The sequence below is a fragment of the Python bivittatus genome, unplaced genomic scaffold (genome assembly GCF_059951505.1).
Source record: "Python bivittatus isolate LINGU-HERP-01145 unplaced genomic scaffold, Pbiv_v1 ctg000220_np1212, whole genome shotgun sequence".
NCBI classification, from domain to species: Eukaryota; Metazoa; Chordata; class Lepidosauria; order Squamata; family Pythonidae; genus Python; species Python bivittatus.
Window position 1 is genome coordinate 32103460 of NW_028277048.1, and position 17297 is coordinate 32120756.

General features: G+C 35.7%; 1 protein-coding gene across 10 annotated transcripts in view; it reads left to right on the forward strand.

Annotated features, from left to right (window-relative positions):
* HELZ (helicase with zinc finger) overlaps positions 1-17297 on the forward strand; it is a 160590-nt gene that overhangs the window by 21108 nt on the left and 122185 nt on the right. For 3 of the 10 annotated variants that reach the window (XM_088138276.1, XM_088138278.1, XM_088138277.1), the window contains 4 exons: positions 8462-8689; positions 10839-10875; positions 12710-12834; positions 17205-17264. In XM_088138276.1, coding sequence (XP_087994402.1) covers positions 8480-8689; positions 10839-10875; positions 12710-12834; positions 17205-17264 — 432 coding nt within the window. In that variant the 5' untranslated portion in view covers positions 8462-8479. Of the gene's footprint in view, positions 1-8461; positions 8690-10838; positions 10876-12709; positions 12835-17204; positions 17265-17297 lie in introns of those variants that run through there. The other 7 variants (XM_088138279.1, XM_088138281.1, XM_088138285.1 and 4 more) reach the window with 4 other exon arrangements.

Sequence of the window (17297 nt, forward strand, 5' to 3'; positions counted from 1 at the left end):
CAGGCCCATTTTGAGAGAGGAGTTCCAAAGTTTTAAAGGTTAAAATCTAAAAAATTCATTTTGCCACTTAAAACTGGTAAATTAAAAATTTACGGACCACCATAAATGCATAAAAAGGCTCACAGTTTAGTTCCAGCCATGTTAGGAGCGCTCTGGAGCTACAAAAAGGCACTGCACATTTTTTCCCCTTGTGCTATGATATCTATTTGTAATTTTTACCAGCCCTGCTTGCCTGTCCATGTGAAACAGACAAGCAGGGTGGATAATGAGTTCATTAGGCAGTTAGACATCATGATCTATAACTGAGGTCTTCAATTTTTGAGAAAGTATTTCATGGAACTCTCACAAAAAGGTTCCTACCAGTCACAACACTTATTTGCCAGAAGGCAACTTGGTGAGATTGCTCCCCCCTACTCTGCAACCCCACAATGCTCTCTACTCTTTAGGTGACCATTGTTTTTTCTCAGGATAATTTTTGAATAAAACAACTGGCCTTAGGTATCCACCATTTTTATTTCGTAAGAGTACTATGAAGCCTGTATTTTTAAAAGAAGGTGATGTTAGAGATGGTATTTTGCTTTAGAGTATGCTTGGGTCCCATTTAATTTTTGAAAGAAAAATAATTAAATGATTATGGAGTCCAGCAGACACCAAGGATATATCCATTGGCACTATGGGCATCCAGTGTCAGTTTGCAGAGTTCTGTCCCCCATTAGGAACAAATACATCAAAGACTCAAGAACTTTAGAGAAAGTGATCAAAGGAGAGGAAGAGTGTTCTGAACTACAAAACAATGAGCAGATGTGAATGCTTTTCTTTTAGTTCAGTAGTGGCTTAACATATGTTATTTAAATGGGAATCCTTCAGAACATTAATTGCCAATCTCATTGTGGTTCTTTCAGAGACATTTCTAATTTAATATGGAAACACTGGTATTGCTTTTAACTTTATAGTTAAAACTATTCAGGGGCACTATTTGAATGAACCAAATATTTCAATGAAACATGCTTTTTTCACCCTACCCTCTTCTATGAATTATGGTCAGTCAAAGAGACAATAAGTCAGCAAATATTAATGAATATTGAATAGGCAAATTAATACTTCTGAACTCTAGAACTACACTGGATTTAATACAGTAAAGGTTGCATTAAGGTATTGTTAAATTGTTACATTATGACAGTCTGTGAATGTCTTCTAATATTTTTTTATAAACAATAGAGATTAGTTTCCAAGCATTTTCACAAATTATTTTCATAATAGGAGTTTAGCTATTGATTTTAGTAAATCAGTAACTGAACTGTAAATATTGGTTGAAATATGCATTTTCATGACTTTTGCTGAGAACATTCAAGTAACTCTTTTAAAGCTGATTATGAATTCCAATAAAATAAGGACTTAGAATTATGAATCATTCATTGCCATTTTCAGATAAGCAAAATATTTAATGAATGACTGTGGCTTTAATAAGGCACAGTAAAGTATTAACATGGTATATGTATAATAGAAGCTTTTAAAAATGACATAATTGAGGATTATACTGCACAATGCTTTTGAGAAGTAAATGCAGTATCTCTCTGCCACATTAAAGCAGCCATTTCGTATTTTAAGATCTCACAGCTGCAGTGGAAACCTCTCTTGAATAACTGTGCAATCTTGGAAACTAGAACTGACTGCTTTAATGAGTCATAGACAGTTACTGTATTCACATTCCTGCACATTCTGAAATTTGTTTTTCCAATTGAGTCCAAAACATTTGTGGACATATAAGAAACAGATTTGTTAGCTAGGTGGTTGCAGCTTAGGGCCTGAGTGTCTGACTGAGTGCCTCTCCTATAATGAACCTACTTTGTTACACAGATCAGCAGTTGAGACTCTGTTGAAGATGCTCCCACTACTAGAAGCTCAGCTATCTGGTAAAGAAGAGAAAGCCACCTCCTGTGTAGTTCTCAGTTTGCAGAATTTGGTTCATTTGGTTCCCCCTCTTTAGAAAAATAAGCTTTTCCAAGTTTTCCCTCTTAATAGTTTTTAATTGTATTGATTTTATTATAATTCTATATTGTATAGAATGATATAAAATTGGATTGATTGTATTATAGTTTTATATTTTCTGTTTTGTTTTAATTGAGGGAAGTGCCTTAATGCTTATATTAGCAGAAGAGTGGGGTAAAAAAAATAATAAATAAATAGAAATAAATTAAGCTTGTTTGCATTTCATTGCAATAAAAAGTATGTGAGAAAATCTGTTAGAATGAATACACACACACGCAACTGTAAATAATTACACTGTATTTTTCAGTTCCTTCTGTAGTGATTATTTCTGTATTTTAGTTTTTTTAGAATGGAAAATTTTCAAGTGAGGTAATTATAGATGTCATTGACATATATGTCAGTGACAAAATAATTACTATGTGAGAGATATAAATATGTTTTTATTATTAAGTATTAAGTAATTTATTATTAAGTAACCCCCCTCCTCCTGCCATGTTGTTATTTTTTTATTCTGCCTTTTTTATAAATGACTCAAGGTGGTAAACATACCTAATACTCCTTCCTCCTCCTCCTATTTTCCCCACAACCACAACCCTGTTAGGTGAGGTGGGCTGAGAGAGAGGGACTGGCCCAAAGTCAGGCCTAGAACTCACATTCCCCTGCTTTCTAGGCTTGCACTTTAACCACTACACTAAACTGTGTCTCACTGGAAAGCTGGAAAGCTTCAGATCTTTCAAAAGATCTATGGCTCTTCTACTGTAGGTTTATATAGTTGCTTCTCCTTGAACCATACTAAGAATTACTCTGTTAAATTTTTTTTTAATCCTGATAACCATGATTTACACTGCAATCTTATGCATCCCTATTCATAAGTGAACCTCAATGGACATAATAAGAACGTATGTATGTATGTATGTATGTATGTATGTATGTATTTATTTAGAAAGTTTACATGTCAGCCTGTCTTATGTATTATAAGGCCTAGGCGGCTTACAATGATATTCAATAAAAACAGAATAAATATGTTTTTATTCTGTTATTTGTTTTATTCAAACCAAATCCCATATATATCCCAGTCACAGAACAACATCATCCCACTAATTCTACATTTGTATTTTCATTTCCTGGGATCACTTCTACCTTAGCGAAGAGCCAGGTCTTCCCAACACTCTGGAAGACTGATAGGTGGGGGTCTTCAGAATCTCAGGAAGGAGGCTGTTCCAAAGGGTCAGGGCACCCACGGAAATATGCACAGTGTTGCACTGTTAGGCTAGAAGAAGAGAAGTAGGGATAGTATGGGACACCTGTGATTTAAACCTGATCCACTATACTTGGTTGACATCAGAAATGTGTAAAGATTTACACGATCTGAAGAAAAAACAGCGTATGTGAAGGTTGTAATCTGCTAAGCTCATAGAGATCAGGATATATTTTCCACCACACTGTTGCTTTTCAAGATAATCAGTGTTATGCAGAGAAATTAGTAATAAGCCAAAGAAATTAAAGGCATGGGTTAAGAAAGGGAAAGATAATTAAAGTTAATTTATACAACACCATTCCTTATATCTGTCATTACTTTTCTAACCTTACAAACTGTCCTTGCTTCTACTACATCCATACACGACTTCATATATTGACTTTTGTTCTTTAAATTTATCACCTCTCTCTTTTTCAGGATCTCATTATCTCCATCCAGCCACAGCATTTTCAGCCTTCCCCTTCCTCTTGTTCCATCATATAATCTGTCTAACATAGGCTGCAAATCATTTGAGTTCTCAAAGAACAATACAACATCATTGGTATACAAAAGTACATCCATGTCCCCAATCAACCCACTTCTGACATCACCACAAGGATTCTTTATACATTTATCTATAAAAACATTAAACAACCAAGATGTCATCGCACAACTTTACTTCTTGCTGTATATTGAACCATTCACTAAACCTTCCAGTTATTCACATGCATACTCCTTTTATCACATTCAGCAACCAAATTTTAACTTCTTATTTGAGTAAAATATTCCATAATTCAAGCCTGTTCACTTTATCATAAGCTTTACAATTTCTCAGTGACCTGTTGAAGAACAAAATTTTTGTTTGCACATTTAGTGCCCAGCATAAATTCACACTGCTCTTCCAAAATATTGTTGATTGTCATGTTGTGTTCCTTTTCAGTCAGAACTTTGCTGAGCACCTTCCCAGAAAAACTTAACAAATTAATTTTTGCATTTCTTCTTGCTACCTTTCCCCTTATATTGGGGAACAGTAGTGACATTCTTCCAATCAGACACAGATACAGTTTTTTCACATGTACTAAACAAGTTGCACAGCCACTCCATAAATAAATGAGATCCATATTCTAACACTGGTTCCATTACACCATGTATATCTTCAGCATCCTCATAGCATTTATAACTTTTCTTTTTTTGCATAGTAACATTTATAGTTTGTTTCATTTTCACTCTTTGGTATATCACAGTCATTCCCATACAGATTTCTAAGATAATTCTAGCATTCCCTCACTTCAGTTTCATCCCAAATCATTTCATCACTGGTATTTTTAATTCTGTTCATTCTGTTGAAGGATCCTTGTTTATCTCTCTTCATTTTCATTGTTCCTTGAGTCCTCTGACTACATTCTTTGCAATTATGTTTTTCACTCTATACATATTATAAAATATATTTCTTTCATCCTCATCTTTACACCACTCACTTATGTGCATTATTCTCCTTTACCGCCCTTTTTACTTCATCATTTCATCAAGCATCCTTTTTCATACTTTCAATTAATGCAATTTCACACATTTCCAATGCACTCCATAATACAATTCTTTTTGCTCTGCTCCACACAGCTTCCTCTTTCCTTACATCCACTTTCCATTCATTCTGCTGGGAGCATATCTGTCTTAAAATACGTTTTCATAAAGAACTCATAGTTTCTTTTCCTGAAGTTGTTCCATTTTCAGTCTAGTTTCTTTCATTTCTTTCTGCCAGGTCCATATTTTGATGAGATCTCCTCTTGACATTATCAAAAAATTGTCTTTCCTGCATTCAGAACTTCATACCACCCTTGTATCTTTCACTAATTCTCTCAGTATTTCCTCATAAGCAAAGAAATCAATTATACTGTACATTAATTCCATATATATGGTTTATCCTTAAACCACATATTCAAAAGCAAACAACAAACCCCCAGAACTTTTTCTAAACATTATGGACAAAGAAATCATTGTTCTCATTTCTTCAGGCCACAAAATCCATATGGCACATTTGGGTCTGAATAGCCATATCTCTTTTTTCTGTACTTTCTCCTCTCATTTCCACACATCCATTCATGTAACTTAACAAAATATTTTTTCCTCTGGGTAGCATTCAGAACAGTTTTTCTTGAAACTCAATCTGTAGTTTTTCCATTTTTACCATTCACTAGCTCAACTATCATCAACCTGTGGATTCCTACTTTTATAGACACTCATAGCAACCTAGGTGACATATTTTAGCCCTTTCATTCTTTATTAAACCTACACTTTTACTTCCCCACATATATTCATCAGCTCTATTCTACAAGATCAGATCACCTTAATTTAAATCTATAACTTTCTCCCCTTTTACAGTGTGGAGGGTTAATGTCATGTATGATAATTTGTACATGGCATAAATATGAGGAAAAACACAGAAATAAAAAGGAGCAGGCAAACTGAAACTGCTTGATGACCCTGGAGGGAGAAGAAACAAATAATAGAAACCAGACTGTTGTTTTTCCTTTGGCTTAAAGGGAGGTAGTATATGGGCACAATAAATGCCATTGTTTATGGTACAAAGTGTTAGTATCTGTAATTAGGGCGGGTATAAAGTCCCACTAGCAGAATGTAGAGGTGCTTGGATAGTCCAAGTAAGGTCATCCCATAGTATTATCAGTTACTACATCTGATTGTAAAGGTCACAGTACGATTTACACTGTTTTCTTTATTATTTCTATGTAACGTTTCAGACAGCATATAACCTGTAACCTTGTTTAGTTTTGGACTATTTTGCATTCATTTGGCCAGGAACCTAGTGATCATTGTAGTTGTGCATGCCAATAAATAATATTTTGTTTCATCTGTCTCCAATCACTTGGTTCCTTATTTAAGTGGGCATTTTTCCCACAACAGCCTGGCATAGTCAGCAGGATTGGAAAGTTAAGAGCTGGGGCAGTCTGCCGCATTCAGAGCGACCCTGTTGTCTTCCCAGATTCGCGGTCCCTGCCTGTGCCCATAGTCCTCTCTGATCCAGAACCAGTTTGGAGACAGTTGGAGTGAGTGTTAGGCTGCAGGGAAGTGTTTTAGGAACTCTGCATGACCGAGTCTGGGGACTCTCTAGGAGCAAGTCTGGGTGAATCACCAGACACACAGATGTTGATTTCCCTTACTTTCATCTCATTGTTAATTCTCTTTCACATTTATTCCTCTTACATTGCAATCTGCAGTCTTCTACTGTATATGCTGTGGTCTTCAGCAGGTGGGCCAGTAGATATTGATCTCCCCTTCCCATCATAGCCTTGGTCAATTGAGGCTTTCATGTAATGCTTTTTAGAAAGATATATAATATGTAGACTAGGTTATCTATCCCACATGGATATGTTATGGCACATTGTGGTCAATATATGCCACAAGTGTAGCAGCCTAGGTTTACCCAATCTTGCTCACACTATTCTTTGTGAGGTAGGATCTCTACAGTAGAGACTAACTTGCAAGCCAAAATACTGTTGCTGCAGTGGTATGTGGGAATGACCTTAGGAGACAGGAGGGAGAGCTGCAGACAGGACAACCAGCATGTAAAAGATATCTTCACCCACAGAAGGGAGGATGGTGTGGGAAATGTTTCAGAAGGGACCCCCCAGTTTTCCAGAAAGTTAAAGGAAAGGAGGCGAGAAATACTTTCAGTCTTGCAAGATTCTGTTAATGTAACCGAACAATAAAGATAGAACTCGTGCTCCTGGATGTGCTTCTTGTCTAGACTTTCTTGCAGTGATGATGGTTGCCCACATCCCACCACCAAGAAAATATGCAATATACTGACATACTCAAGATTTAAGAAGGTCATTATAACAGGGTATTTCTATGAGTTACAGAAATCAAAATTACAGGCAAGCCAAAAGTATTGGTACTCCTTCACTTTTCCCCAAAGAATCCCAATTTGCCATGAAATGAGTTGAAACTGACACAAGTCATACATCAAAGGCCAAGTGTCTGCTCTATGACTATGGAATAAAGAATGGTGGATGCCATTTACTTGTGTCAGTTTCAACTTGTTTCACAGCAAATTGGGATCCTTTGGGAAAAACTGGAGGGGTACCAATACTTTTGGCTGTGTCTGTAAACACAGAGTTTAATGGATAGATTAATTGATTAATTTTTTAAACTTATAATGTAATTAATAATTCAAAATTAGCTTTTGAAGATGACAATAAAAAACATACATTGTTTCTTTGCCCATTTCTTGTGTGCCTATTTCAGTTTCTGATGTGTTACTAGAGTAGAAGATAAAATACTTCTGATTAGGAAAGTTTGGTATATGGTATTTATAGATTGCACCACTTTTTCAGAATACCAAAAGGACCTATATCCAGTTGATAACATTTATTTCATTTAATTGTTTAATAGTCACATCAACAGAAATGTTTAACTTCACCAACAATTTATTCAGACAGTATAATATGTTGCTTGTTCAAAGAATGATAATAGGTTTTAGAAGTGTAAACTCCTTGGCTTTATTGACATTGGTTAATAATATCAAGCAGTTTCTCAGATCAGTATCAGTTCATTTCTGTGGTGCAGACTCCTGTCCAGGTCTGGAAGCCCCAATTCTTTTCTGTTTTAGTCCAAATTACTTTTCCCCTTCTCCTACCATTGGCTGTTACTGCAGAGCGTCTGTTTCAAAACTCCCAGAAGCCCTAATTAGTTACGAAGATGTTAGTGACATGAATGCTCCTAGCAACAGTTCCTCAGCTCTCCTTGATGAACAATATGTAGGATTTCACTGAATCAAAGCTGGCATATAACGTATTAGGCCATTAGCTGTGTATTTTAATGGCAGCAGTTGTGGACTGTTTTTAACAATCTCAACAGACTTTGCAATTAGATCATTGCCTAAGTGGATTATGCCCAATCATATTTTACAATGGCATGAGAAGGATGGAGAAAACAGCTACATGAAAGTGATTGTGATTTTCAATTACTGCATCAATTGCAGATTCCAACAGCATCTTCTGTTGTAAAAAAAATAGGTACTTCCTTTCCCTAAACGGGAAAATAAAAAGAGAATCCCTTCAGTGGATTGGGAGAGGAATTTATTGAAGATGAACACAGAAAAGTACAATTACTTAACGTGCAAAACGGTGGGGCCAGATCCATGTGTGTGTATGTGTGTGTGTGGGAGTGTAGGTATTAAAGCTAACCTGCATTTGAAATGCTCCTGATTCATATTAGGATTTCTGTCGCTGAGTCATGGCAGACAGAAGACCAGAGAAGTCATGTGACCAAGCATGTGAATCACTCAAACAGCAGGAATACGAAGTGGCGGTGAAGCACTGTACAGAAGCCCTTTTTTCCCTCAGCCAGTACCCTCCCACTCACTTCTCAGAAGCATGTCAGGCTGAAATCGACTGCATCAAAATTGAAAGTCTTCTCTATAGAATCGCTTCTTCTTTACAACTCGTGAGTGTGATGCTTACAACAGAATCAAGTGAAATAGTTTAATTTGGTTGTATAAGCAGGAATTGAATTAAAGCCTTTCTTGACATCACACTCGTATGCTGCTTCTAGCAAACAGTTCTTTGTGGATTAATATGTTTGATCTGCTTGGCTGTATAACTGTAGTGTTGCCAGTCTTGTCTCCTGTGCTTGTAGGTTTCATAAGCATGTGCTTCCTAATATACTGCTTTCTTCCATATGAGATAAAATATAATATTTGAACTTCTAAAGACAGAAAAATGACATTAACAGAGGAAGTTGGAATTGGGGGAAATAAATGAATTAATCACTGGTAGAGTAATTCTTTAAGCAGAGATGATGGGGAAGCAAATCAGCATGGGTATCCAGTGGAAGCATTAGAAGTTACTGGACTGAGGTAATAGATCTGATACCGAGTGAATTTAAACATGATCTGCACTGAATAGCTTTTGAGATTTGGTCTACCCTTAGACTGAAATTTGAAGCAATTATGTAATATGCTTCAGAAAAGTGTGGGAAGATTTTAAGAGTATGAAACTTACTGGACAGCTTTTAAACAAAATTATCATCTTTAAATAGTTATTTAAAATAAGAGACATTTTATAAATTAGTTGCTGACCAGCAGGGATGTAAAACAGCTCTCAAATACCAATTATGTAAGTTTTGTTTGCCCTACTTTTTTTTTTCATCTGTCTTGTGTGGTCTCTGGGTAGAAAGACAAGCTATAGGTTGAATAAATTGGATCTCTGATTTTGATTTGTGACATTCTTGCTATTTCTTTTATTGGTGGTGCCTATAAGTATTCAAATTTAAAAACTGAAAACAGTTTAGAAAAAGATTTTCTTAGGTATTACATTTAAAATGTAAAACTCTTGATGCAGATTTTATGCATCAGTTTTGATGTTAGAATTCTGGCTATACCTAAGTTTGGGCTTTTCCATGTGATGTGTTTGTGCCACTCCCAGATCATCTTTGCCTTCCATTGTTTCCTTGTTGCTGTCTTTTTGGTATCTGAATTCACTCACTTTTGGTTCACCTGCAGTTCCAAGGGAGCTGCTCTGAAGCTCATCTTCAGCTGGAAATCTGAAGAGCTAGAAACTATGCCATTTTCTCATTGAGGGGAACTCTTGCCTTACTTCTGAGTTACAGTTACCCAAGAGGGCTGGTAAAGAAAATGCTGGCCTGACAGCTTCCTATCTTCCTTTCGGCAACCAAGGCAAAGTGAGGTGGCAGGAGATTGACAAGTTGTCATCAGTTTTCCCCTTCTCTTCACATCTGTAAAGAAAGAGGCCGCTTGGACTTTTTTTTTCTTGCTTTGAGTTTGGTTGCTATAGGAGCTGGAGCAGCTTGGGGTCTTATTCTTAATGTTAAAATAATAACAATCTTGGATCATCTTCAAATGATTATGAGGGATTTGAGTTGAGATGATGGAAGTGTAGGAGGAACCATAGTGATAAGACTGTGAGACTCATCAAATCAGTTTGATGAGATATTAGTCAGTTTACATTTTAGTTCTTATAGATTTTGGCAACATATTAATCCACAGTAAATTAATATTTTTTATTATTTTCAGAAATGATACAAAAAGCTGGTTTTTATTTTTGTTTTAGATTCAAATGAAACCTGCAAGAAATATGTGTGAAATGTTCCTATTTACTGTTCCTGTCACTCAATTATACCCTCCTTGGAACTCCAGTCTGTCCCCTCAGTTAATGTCATTTTATGGTCACTCAGCATGCTTAATCCTCATGGACTATTTTACGATGCCCCTCCCCCCTTTTTCTTAAAACTCTTACATACTTCTATAAATCTTGGTGTTTTCCCAAACCTGCTGATACCCACTTCTTGTGTGTGCCTGGTGCCATTTTAGCTATATTAGGTTGCATGTTTGAAGAATGAGTTTGTATGAGTAAATTTGATCTTCAGTTTAACAATCAGCAATACTCCAGTGCATTATATGTATATAATGTTCTCCTGAAACCACTGAAGCTTTTGTACTCTTAACACTTGACTATATTTATGTTTATAGGCTATGAAACTCTGAATAAATAAAAATGTCTGATGAAATTAATTTAAAAGCACAGATCTATTGGTTATAATTTTATGGCTAACCATTATTTTTTCTTTTTTACAGAAAAACTATGGAAAGGCAGATGAAGACTGTAGGCATGGTATGAATATTAAATTGTTTCTTACAGTTTCTAAACATTAAGAAATGATTTTGCACTTAATTTGCTAGTGAAATAGAATTGTCCAATTGTGGCTCTCGTCTGAGATGCTTGTTTGGATTACAGTTCTGCCTTGGACTCAAATTCTTTTGTCTGGCCATTGTCTTGGTAGTGGCTCTTCCTCCTGTTCCTCAAGCTTATTCTTTCTACCCATTACAATAAATGGTATTTGCACAGATGGAGGTAATCTATTAGGAATAACTTTGTTAATAGAATGAAATAAAAGTGGAAACTAAATATGAGACTAAATCTGGCAGTTAAAGACTGTTCTTGCTTTAATGTGCTATTTCCTTTACCATTAATCCAAAGAAAATATTATTGTAAAATAATTAATAAGTGATATTATACTCTGTTGGATTGCCCATTTTTTCTAAGATTTATAAAACAGTGCAACTTAACAAATTAATTAGTTTTTGTTATTAGCTGCTAGAAAGGAGACAAATCTGAGATATAATCTGTCTCTGTGTTCAAATCTGTGTTTTTAGACTGGTAAAAAAAGTCTTTGTTTCTTATTTCAGAATCCTATATGTAATTGATATCTGTACTATCTGTTAGTTGCTTATTCAAGAACTGTATTTACACAAGGTAGTCCTTCAGGTATACAGTTTTTCTAAGCTAAAGGCTACACTTGGCCTTTGAGTAGTGTATCTGGACCCACACTCCCTCAAAATGGTGGATGGATAAGTGACATGGGCTCTGTTTCTGGAACTGAGAATTGGGGAAGGTCAGATTGAGAGATGAATAGACTAGCTGTTGTTTTTGAGAGGAAGAATGTTGATACATGGAAGGAAGACTGGAGCCGTGGAGCCATTTGGAGGCAGAGAGCTCAGAACAGAGGCCAGGCCGTGGCTTCAGCTTGGATGTCTGCAGTGAGAGGAAAGAGCGTGTGGATAACACATGTATTTCAGCACATTCTTTACATTCATTTAGTTGTTAATTCTCTCTTCCTCTTATGCCCTTACATGTACATACATGCTGCAATTAGGCCTGGAAAAAGTCTTCTATTAGATTCAGTACAAGGTTTCCCTTTGAGACTGATTGTAGTGGGAAAAAGAGGTCTAAACTAGTCAGCTTCAAAGGCAACTCTGATAATGTTCCCCTTCCAGCTTTAGAGTTTCAAAAAGTCTCTATTCTCATAATGAACATTAGCAGTCAAGACTGTGCCACAGGCCATATTAAGTGCTGCAGTTGAATTTAAATGCTTATATTTGTTGATAGCACTTGTTCTGAAATGCATAGCTGTGTAACAGTATTTTGATTCTAAATTGGTTATCTTCATTCATTTGAATGAATAATGGATAGTGAACTGTGTGAATGCAGCCATGGACTGAAAAGAAGAACTGATTAATGTAATCCAGGATCCACATCTCCATTGTAAACATTGGGTTTTCATGTTTAACAACTCTTCATATATATCATTAGATTAGCTATGAAAAAGCGTGTGTAAATATTTGTATCACTTCTTTTTTTTTCCTGAAACATGTAACTGGAAAAAACTCAGTGGTCTTCGTGTACTCAGTGGTCAGTAGTGACCTCAGATGCACCATAACATTTGTGGACACCTATTTGTTTGTGGGTAGGTAAATTCATGAGAGTCAGGTAAAGTCAGCTACCATATATATTTCCAAAATATAAGGAGAATTGCCTAAGCAGAATTAAATTGTATATAATTAATAGGATTACAGTACTCTGCAAATTGTATTGCAGATTGTGACTTCTGTTGGCTGAGTGTTGTCTGTATAGTATGGCAAATAATGGTATCTGCTTTTGATTGCAGTATTGGGAGAAGGACTGGACAGGGAAGGGGACACTTTCCGTGCAGTGCTTGGCTGCGTGCATCTTAAAGGGAAGCTACAGGCTGTTTCTAACGCTCTTTCTAACTCACTGATGGGTGAATCACTGGTAAGTGGCATTGATTCTCACTACAGTTATCAGAATAATATACTTTAGATACATGGTAAGACGACTTGTGTCAACCTTCTACTGCTTTGTATTAAAATATTAAAATATTTTCATCTTTATAGATGAAGAGACAGGAACCCCAGTTTCGTCCATGACTTTGAGCTAGCAGGCTGGCAGTTGTTTCATGTGATAAAGGCATGGATTTTAAACACTATCAAGTAATTTTCTCAGTGTGCTGACTAATAGAACAGAGACACATGCTTTTCTGTTTTTATTACTGTATTTTTGTCTTTGAGATCTTGGTGGAAATAGGTTGAGAATTTTTCTTGAGTTTATTATTAGAAAAAAATGACTTAACTATCAATTTGCATTTATTGTGGTCACTAGAGTAGGGAAGCCATGTCAAGGCTGCTTAATCTGACTGATTACTAGGTGCCAGCAAAAACATATAGAGCCTCTGGCCCTTTGCTGCCATCTAGTGGTTGGCCAGAGTTTTGCAGCTGAGATATGATAGATCTAGGCTAGAATATGATTCATTTATAGCATCAATTCCTCACAATTTCTTACCTCACCCCACTCACCTCACCTCACCTCACCTCACCTCACCTCACCTCACCTCACCTCACCTCACCTCACCTTGTTACAATAACAACTTTGGAAGATTGGCTTGCTGCAATCTGAAGTGCTAAAATCCAGCATTAACTTATTTTCAAAAATGGTTCTTAACCCCCCTATAGACGTCAGAATCTTCTTATAAAACAAGACTGATCAGTAGTTGAAGCCCACAACTTTGTTCTGAAGGAGGCCAACAAACTAGGGCAATGGCAGGGAATATTTTGGAGTGGCTGGAGGGAATGAGGGGGCTGTTGACTCTTTTCGTTCAATGTGTAAGCTTCCTTTCTTTTGATGTATATGGATTACCTGAGTTCTATTTTTTGGTTTGCTATTTTTCTGGTTCTTTGGGATGTGTGTGTGTGTGTGTTTCTGTGTGTGTCTTTTCCTGAATAGTATTAGTTTGCATTCTGTGCAATTGCGAATATGGGCTTCATACTTTGTCTTGTATGCAGTTTCTTGGCAACATGCCTTTCAATTTGCATCTTTGAATGCAAGCAGAAATATACTTTCTCTTGTGCAGTGTAGTTGATTTCTCTTGATTTGCCCCAAGTTTCTTTTAATCCATTCCAGAGGGTTTCTCAATCTTCCAAAACAACTTTGTATTGAATTGAAGGAGGCAAAAGATATCATAATGGAAGAAAAGATATGAAAGAACTCTTGTCTGAGTGAAGTACTACTTTACTGACTCTAGATTTCTAACTGCAGTTCAGGATTTAAATGAAATTACCTGAGTTCTATTTTATGTATTTTATCTTATTCATTTGGGCCTATTTATATTAAAAACCTAAAGAAGTATATCCAAAGGTGATATTAAGCATGTCTGAATTTCTGCTTATATGGTCAGAATCTTATATTTGAACAGATTATATCAGTTTGTGCATTAGGGATAAGGGAACAAAACATTTGCTAATGGAAAAAACAGATTTAGAACTCATTTTTTCCCCAAAATGTTTAATGGTAAAGTTAATTGCGTTTTATATAATAAAAGAGTTAAACTAATCTTATAATTGAACATAGTTGTGGAGAATCTATTGATATCAACAAATATTGCATAATTGTGCTGTTGTGTAATATATTACATAAAAATTAGGTTGCAAGAGAATGCTAAAATGCCACCTGAATTGTAGTCTGTTGGATTGATTGGAAAGTATATTGGTTGTATTGATCCCATTGCTTTTTAGTTAGTTTTCCATTTAAAAAATTACCTGACACTAATCACATTCACACAGACAGAAGCCACTTTGATTATTTCTGAGAGAAGTGACTAGGAATGCATGGGGCAGCAGTAGACCATATTTGTCACTTAGCTGTTTTATAAAGCATTAAGACTATATGAATCATCCAAACTTCAATTCAAGTCATTGATTTGATTCAACAAGTTGATTTCATTTGAACTGTTAATTTAGTAAGTCAAATTGATTCAATTTGGAAAAACATGTATATTCAGCAAAACATGAATCACTAAGTTGATTCAGAAGTATGATTCAGTCATATTACCCTTTAATCAAATTCCTGCTCAGCTCTATTAAGCATGATATATTGGCTGTGCTGATTAAAATTGAAGCCAAAATTTGGCAAGTAATGTTATTATTATGGCTGAAGATCCATCTAGTTCCAGCTGGACTGCATTCGTTTTTGATATCTGGTAATCATAGGTCTCAATGATGGAAGAGCATCATCAGTAAATTATAATTGTGTGGTCTGTCCCCTGAATGTCTGTTATTTTCAGGGTTAGATAATACTGGAAAGGTCATCAAGCAGTGGATTTGACACATAAAGTGATAAAATAACTGAAGACAAACTACAGGGATTTACTGATCTCTTGGGGAAACTCAGAGCATTTTCCCTGCAATGTATTTGTCTTCAGTTGCATATTTGAAATACCTGTGGGCATTTTCTGGAACTTACTTTAATGTCCTCCCTTTGGCATTTTTAGAGGGTAAATAAAATAAATCCCAGTATCTCAGAGATTATGTCCCTGAAACAAAGAAGACCCTAATAAACATATCCTTTAATGCCAGAGGTTTTATGCTGATTCTCAGTTAAGGCTTATCCAGACTTTATTAACCAGTTTTCCAGGTCATACAGATGATTTTTTTATTAGTTGTTAAGGACCAGAGAGCTACTCAGTTGCAAAATATTGCCTTTTTGCACCTAAAACCTGGCATCCTTCAATATCCCTCAGGGAAGCAGATTGCTAATTATATTGCCTGGGATATAGAAGCTGATATTTACTAAATTTATTAATGTTACTATGTTTTTGCTGTTTGTAACATTGTGTTTGTTCTGGTTTAAGATTGTAATAAAATTATGTTGTATTGAATTAGTCATAGATAGATGATCTGGTTTACATCATAATGAGAGTTTGCTTGGTTTAGTATACGTGAATCCAGTAACTCCAGTTTGTCAACTTTTTTTTTCTTGGCCAGTTTTCACAGCACATTCAGTAAAATCAGATTATGGGATAGTATTTTATTGATATAGGCTATAATAACACAATGTTGAAAGCCTGACAGCATTTTCCTTTCCTCTCTCATATACCCCAGAGAGTTAGGATGCAGCCAGAGTTATACATGTTGCTAAAACTGTCTCTGCATAGTTTCTCCGTGGTCATCTCTGTGGCTCTCTATGTTTCATTAGATATTGGAAACAGCTACAGAAAACTTACCTATGATATGTGCCTCTTATGATATGGTAAACTTTGCCAGAAGCTGTTTGCAAGTCTCCTTCCTCCCCTAATACACATCAGAAATCAGGCCTCAGCTCTAGATTAAAAAAAATAAAATAAAAATACAAGTGGATAGTGGCCCAATCTCAGTTAGCACCAACATGCATGGGCTGGAGAAAAGCTGTTTAGTGAGTGATTTCTTAATTTTCGGAGACAGGTTTTCTGAGTGGAGATAAAACAGATTTGGAGCAATAGGCAAATTGCTACAGCATGGTTCTTCTACTTCATGGAGTAGTTTAAGTCTGAAGGGCTGCCAGTAGAGTTAACCATTTGTTTACCTGTTTGTTTGAATGGTACAGAGTCATGGTCAAGACAGATTAATTCGATGCAGGCTTCTGGTTCAAATTTTAGCTAAGGTTCTCTGCCTTAACCAAAATTTTGTCTGTAGTTCATATTTGTATCTGTGCTATACCTTAAGTTTTCTTCAGCAGTAAATGTTCAGATTAGTATGTACTTGTATTAGAAATTGTGGACAATTGCAGAAGGCTTAATCATAGTGCAAACCCTATATGACATGGCAGACCACAGTTGGCAGTGGTTTGCAGGCCTTTGCCCCCTCCTCAGTGAGCATGTAAGTGAATTCATTATGGTGTACTGCATAATAAGCAAAAAGGGACTACAGAAAGCAAAGTTAAGTTGCATAATTTATCCTTGGAATCTTATCCACTAAGATGGCCCATGCAGACTTCCAATCTGAAATATTAATGTAATGTTATTGCTAGTTTTTTAGGTTGCCACTGCAATGTCATGTTTGGAAGAAGCATTTTATCAAGCAAAAGGGGGAGGTAGTTTCAGCAAAATAGAAAAAGTACCCTCTTTAATTGAATTGATGGGTCATATTTCAAACTGTTCTATAGTAATACCAGTATTCAGCCAAATGCTGCGATAAAAATAACATTAAAAATTGTGTGCATCTCTCAGAACTAAATTTACATTAACCATGAAAAAATCTGATACAAAAAATGTTTCAGTTTTTATTTTCATAATAGATGACAAATAAGCAAAATGTGATTATATTCTTTCTTAGCAGAATGGGATGGTAACTAAAGATCTGACAAGGCTGAAAAACCTTCTTGTTGAAACAGAGGTAAGAATATGCCTGTTCCTGAAATAAAGAAAT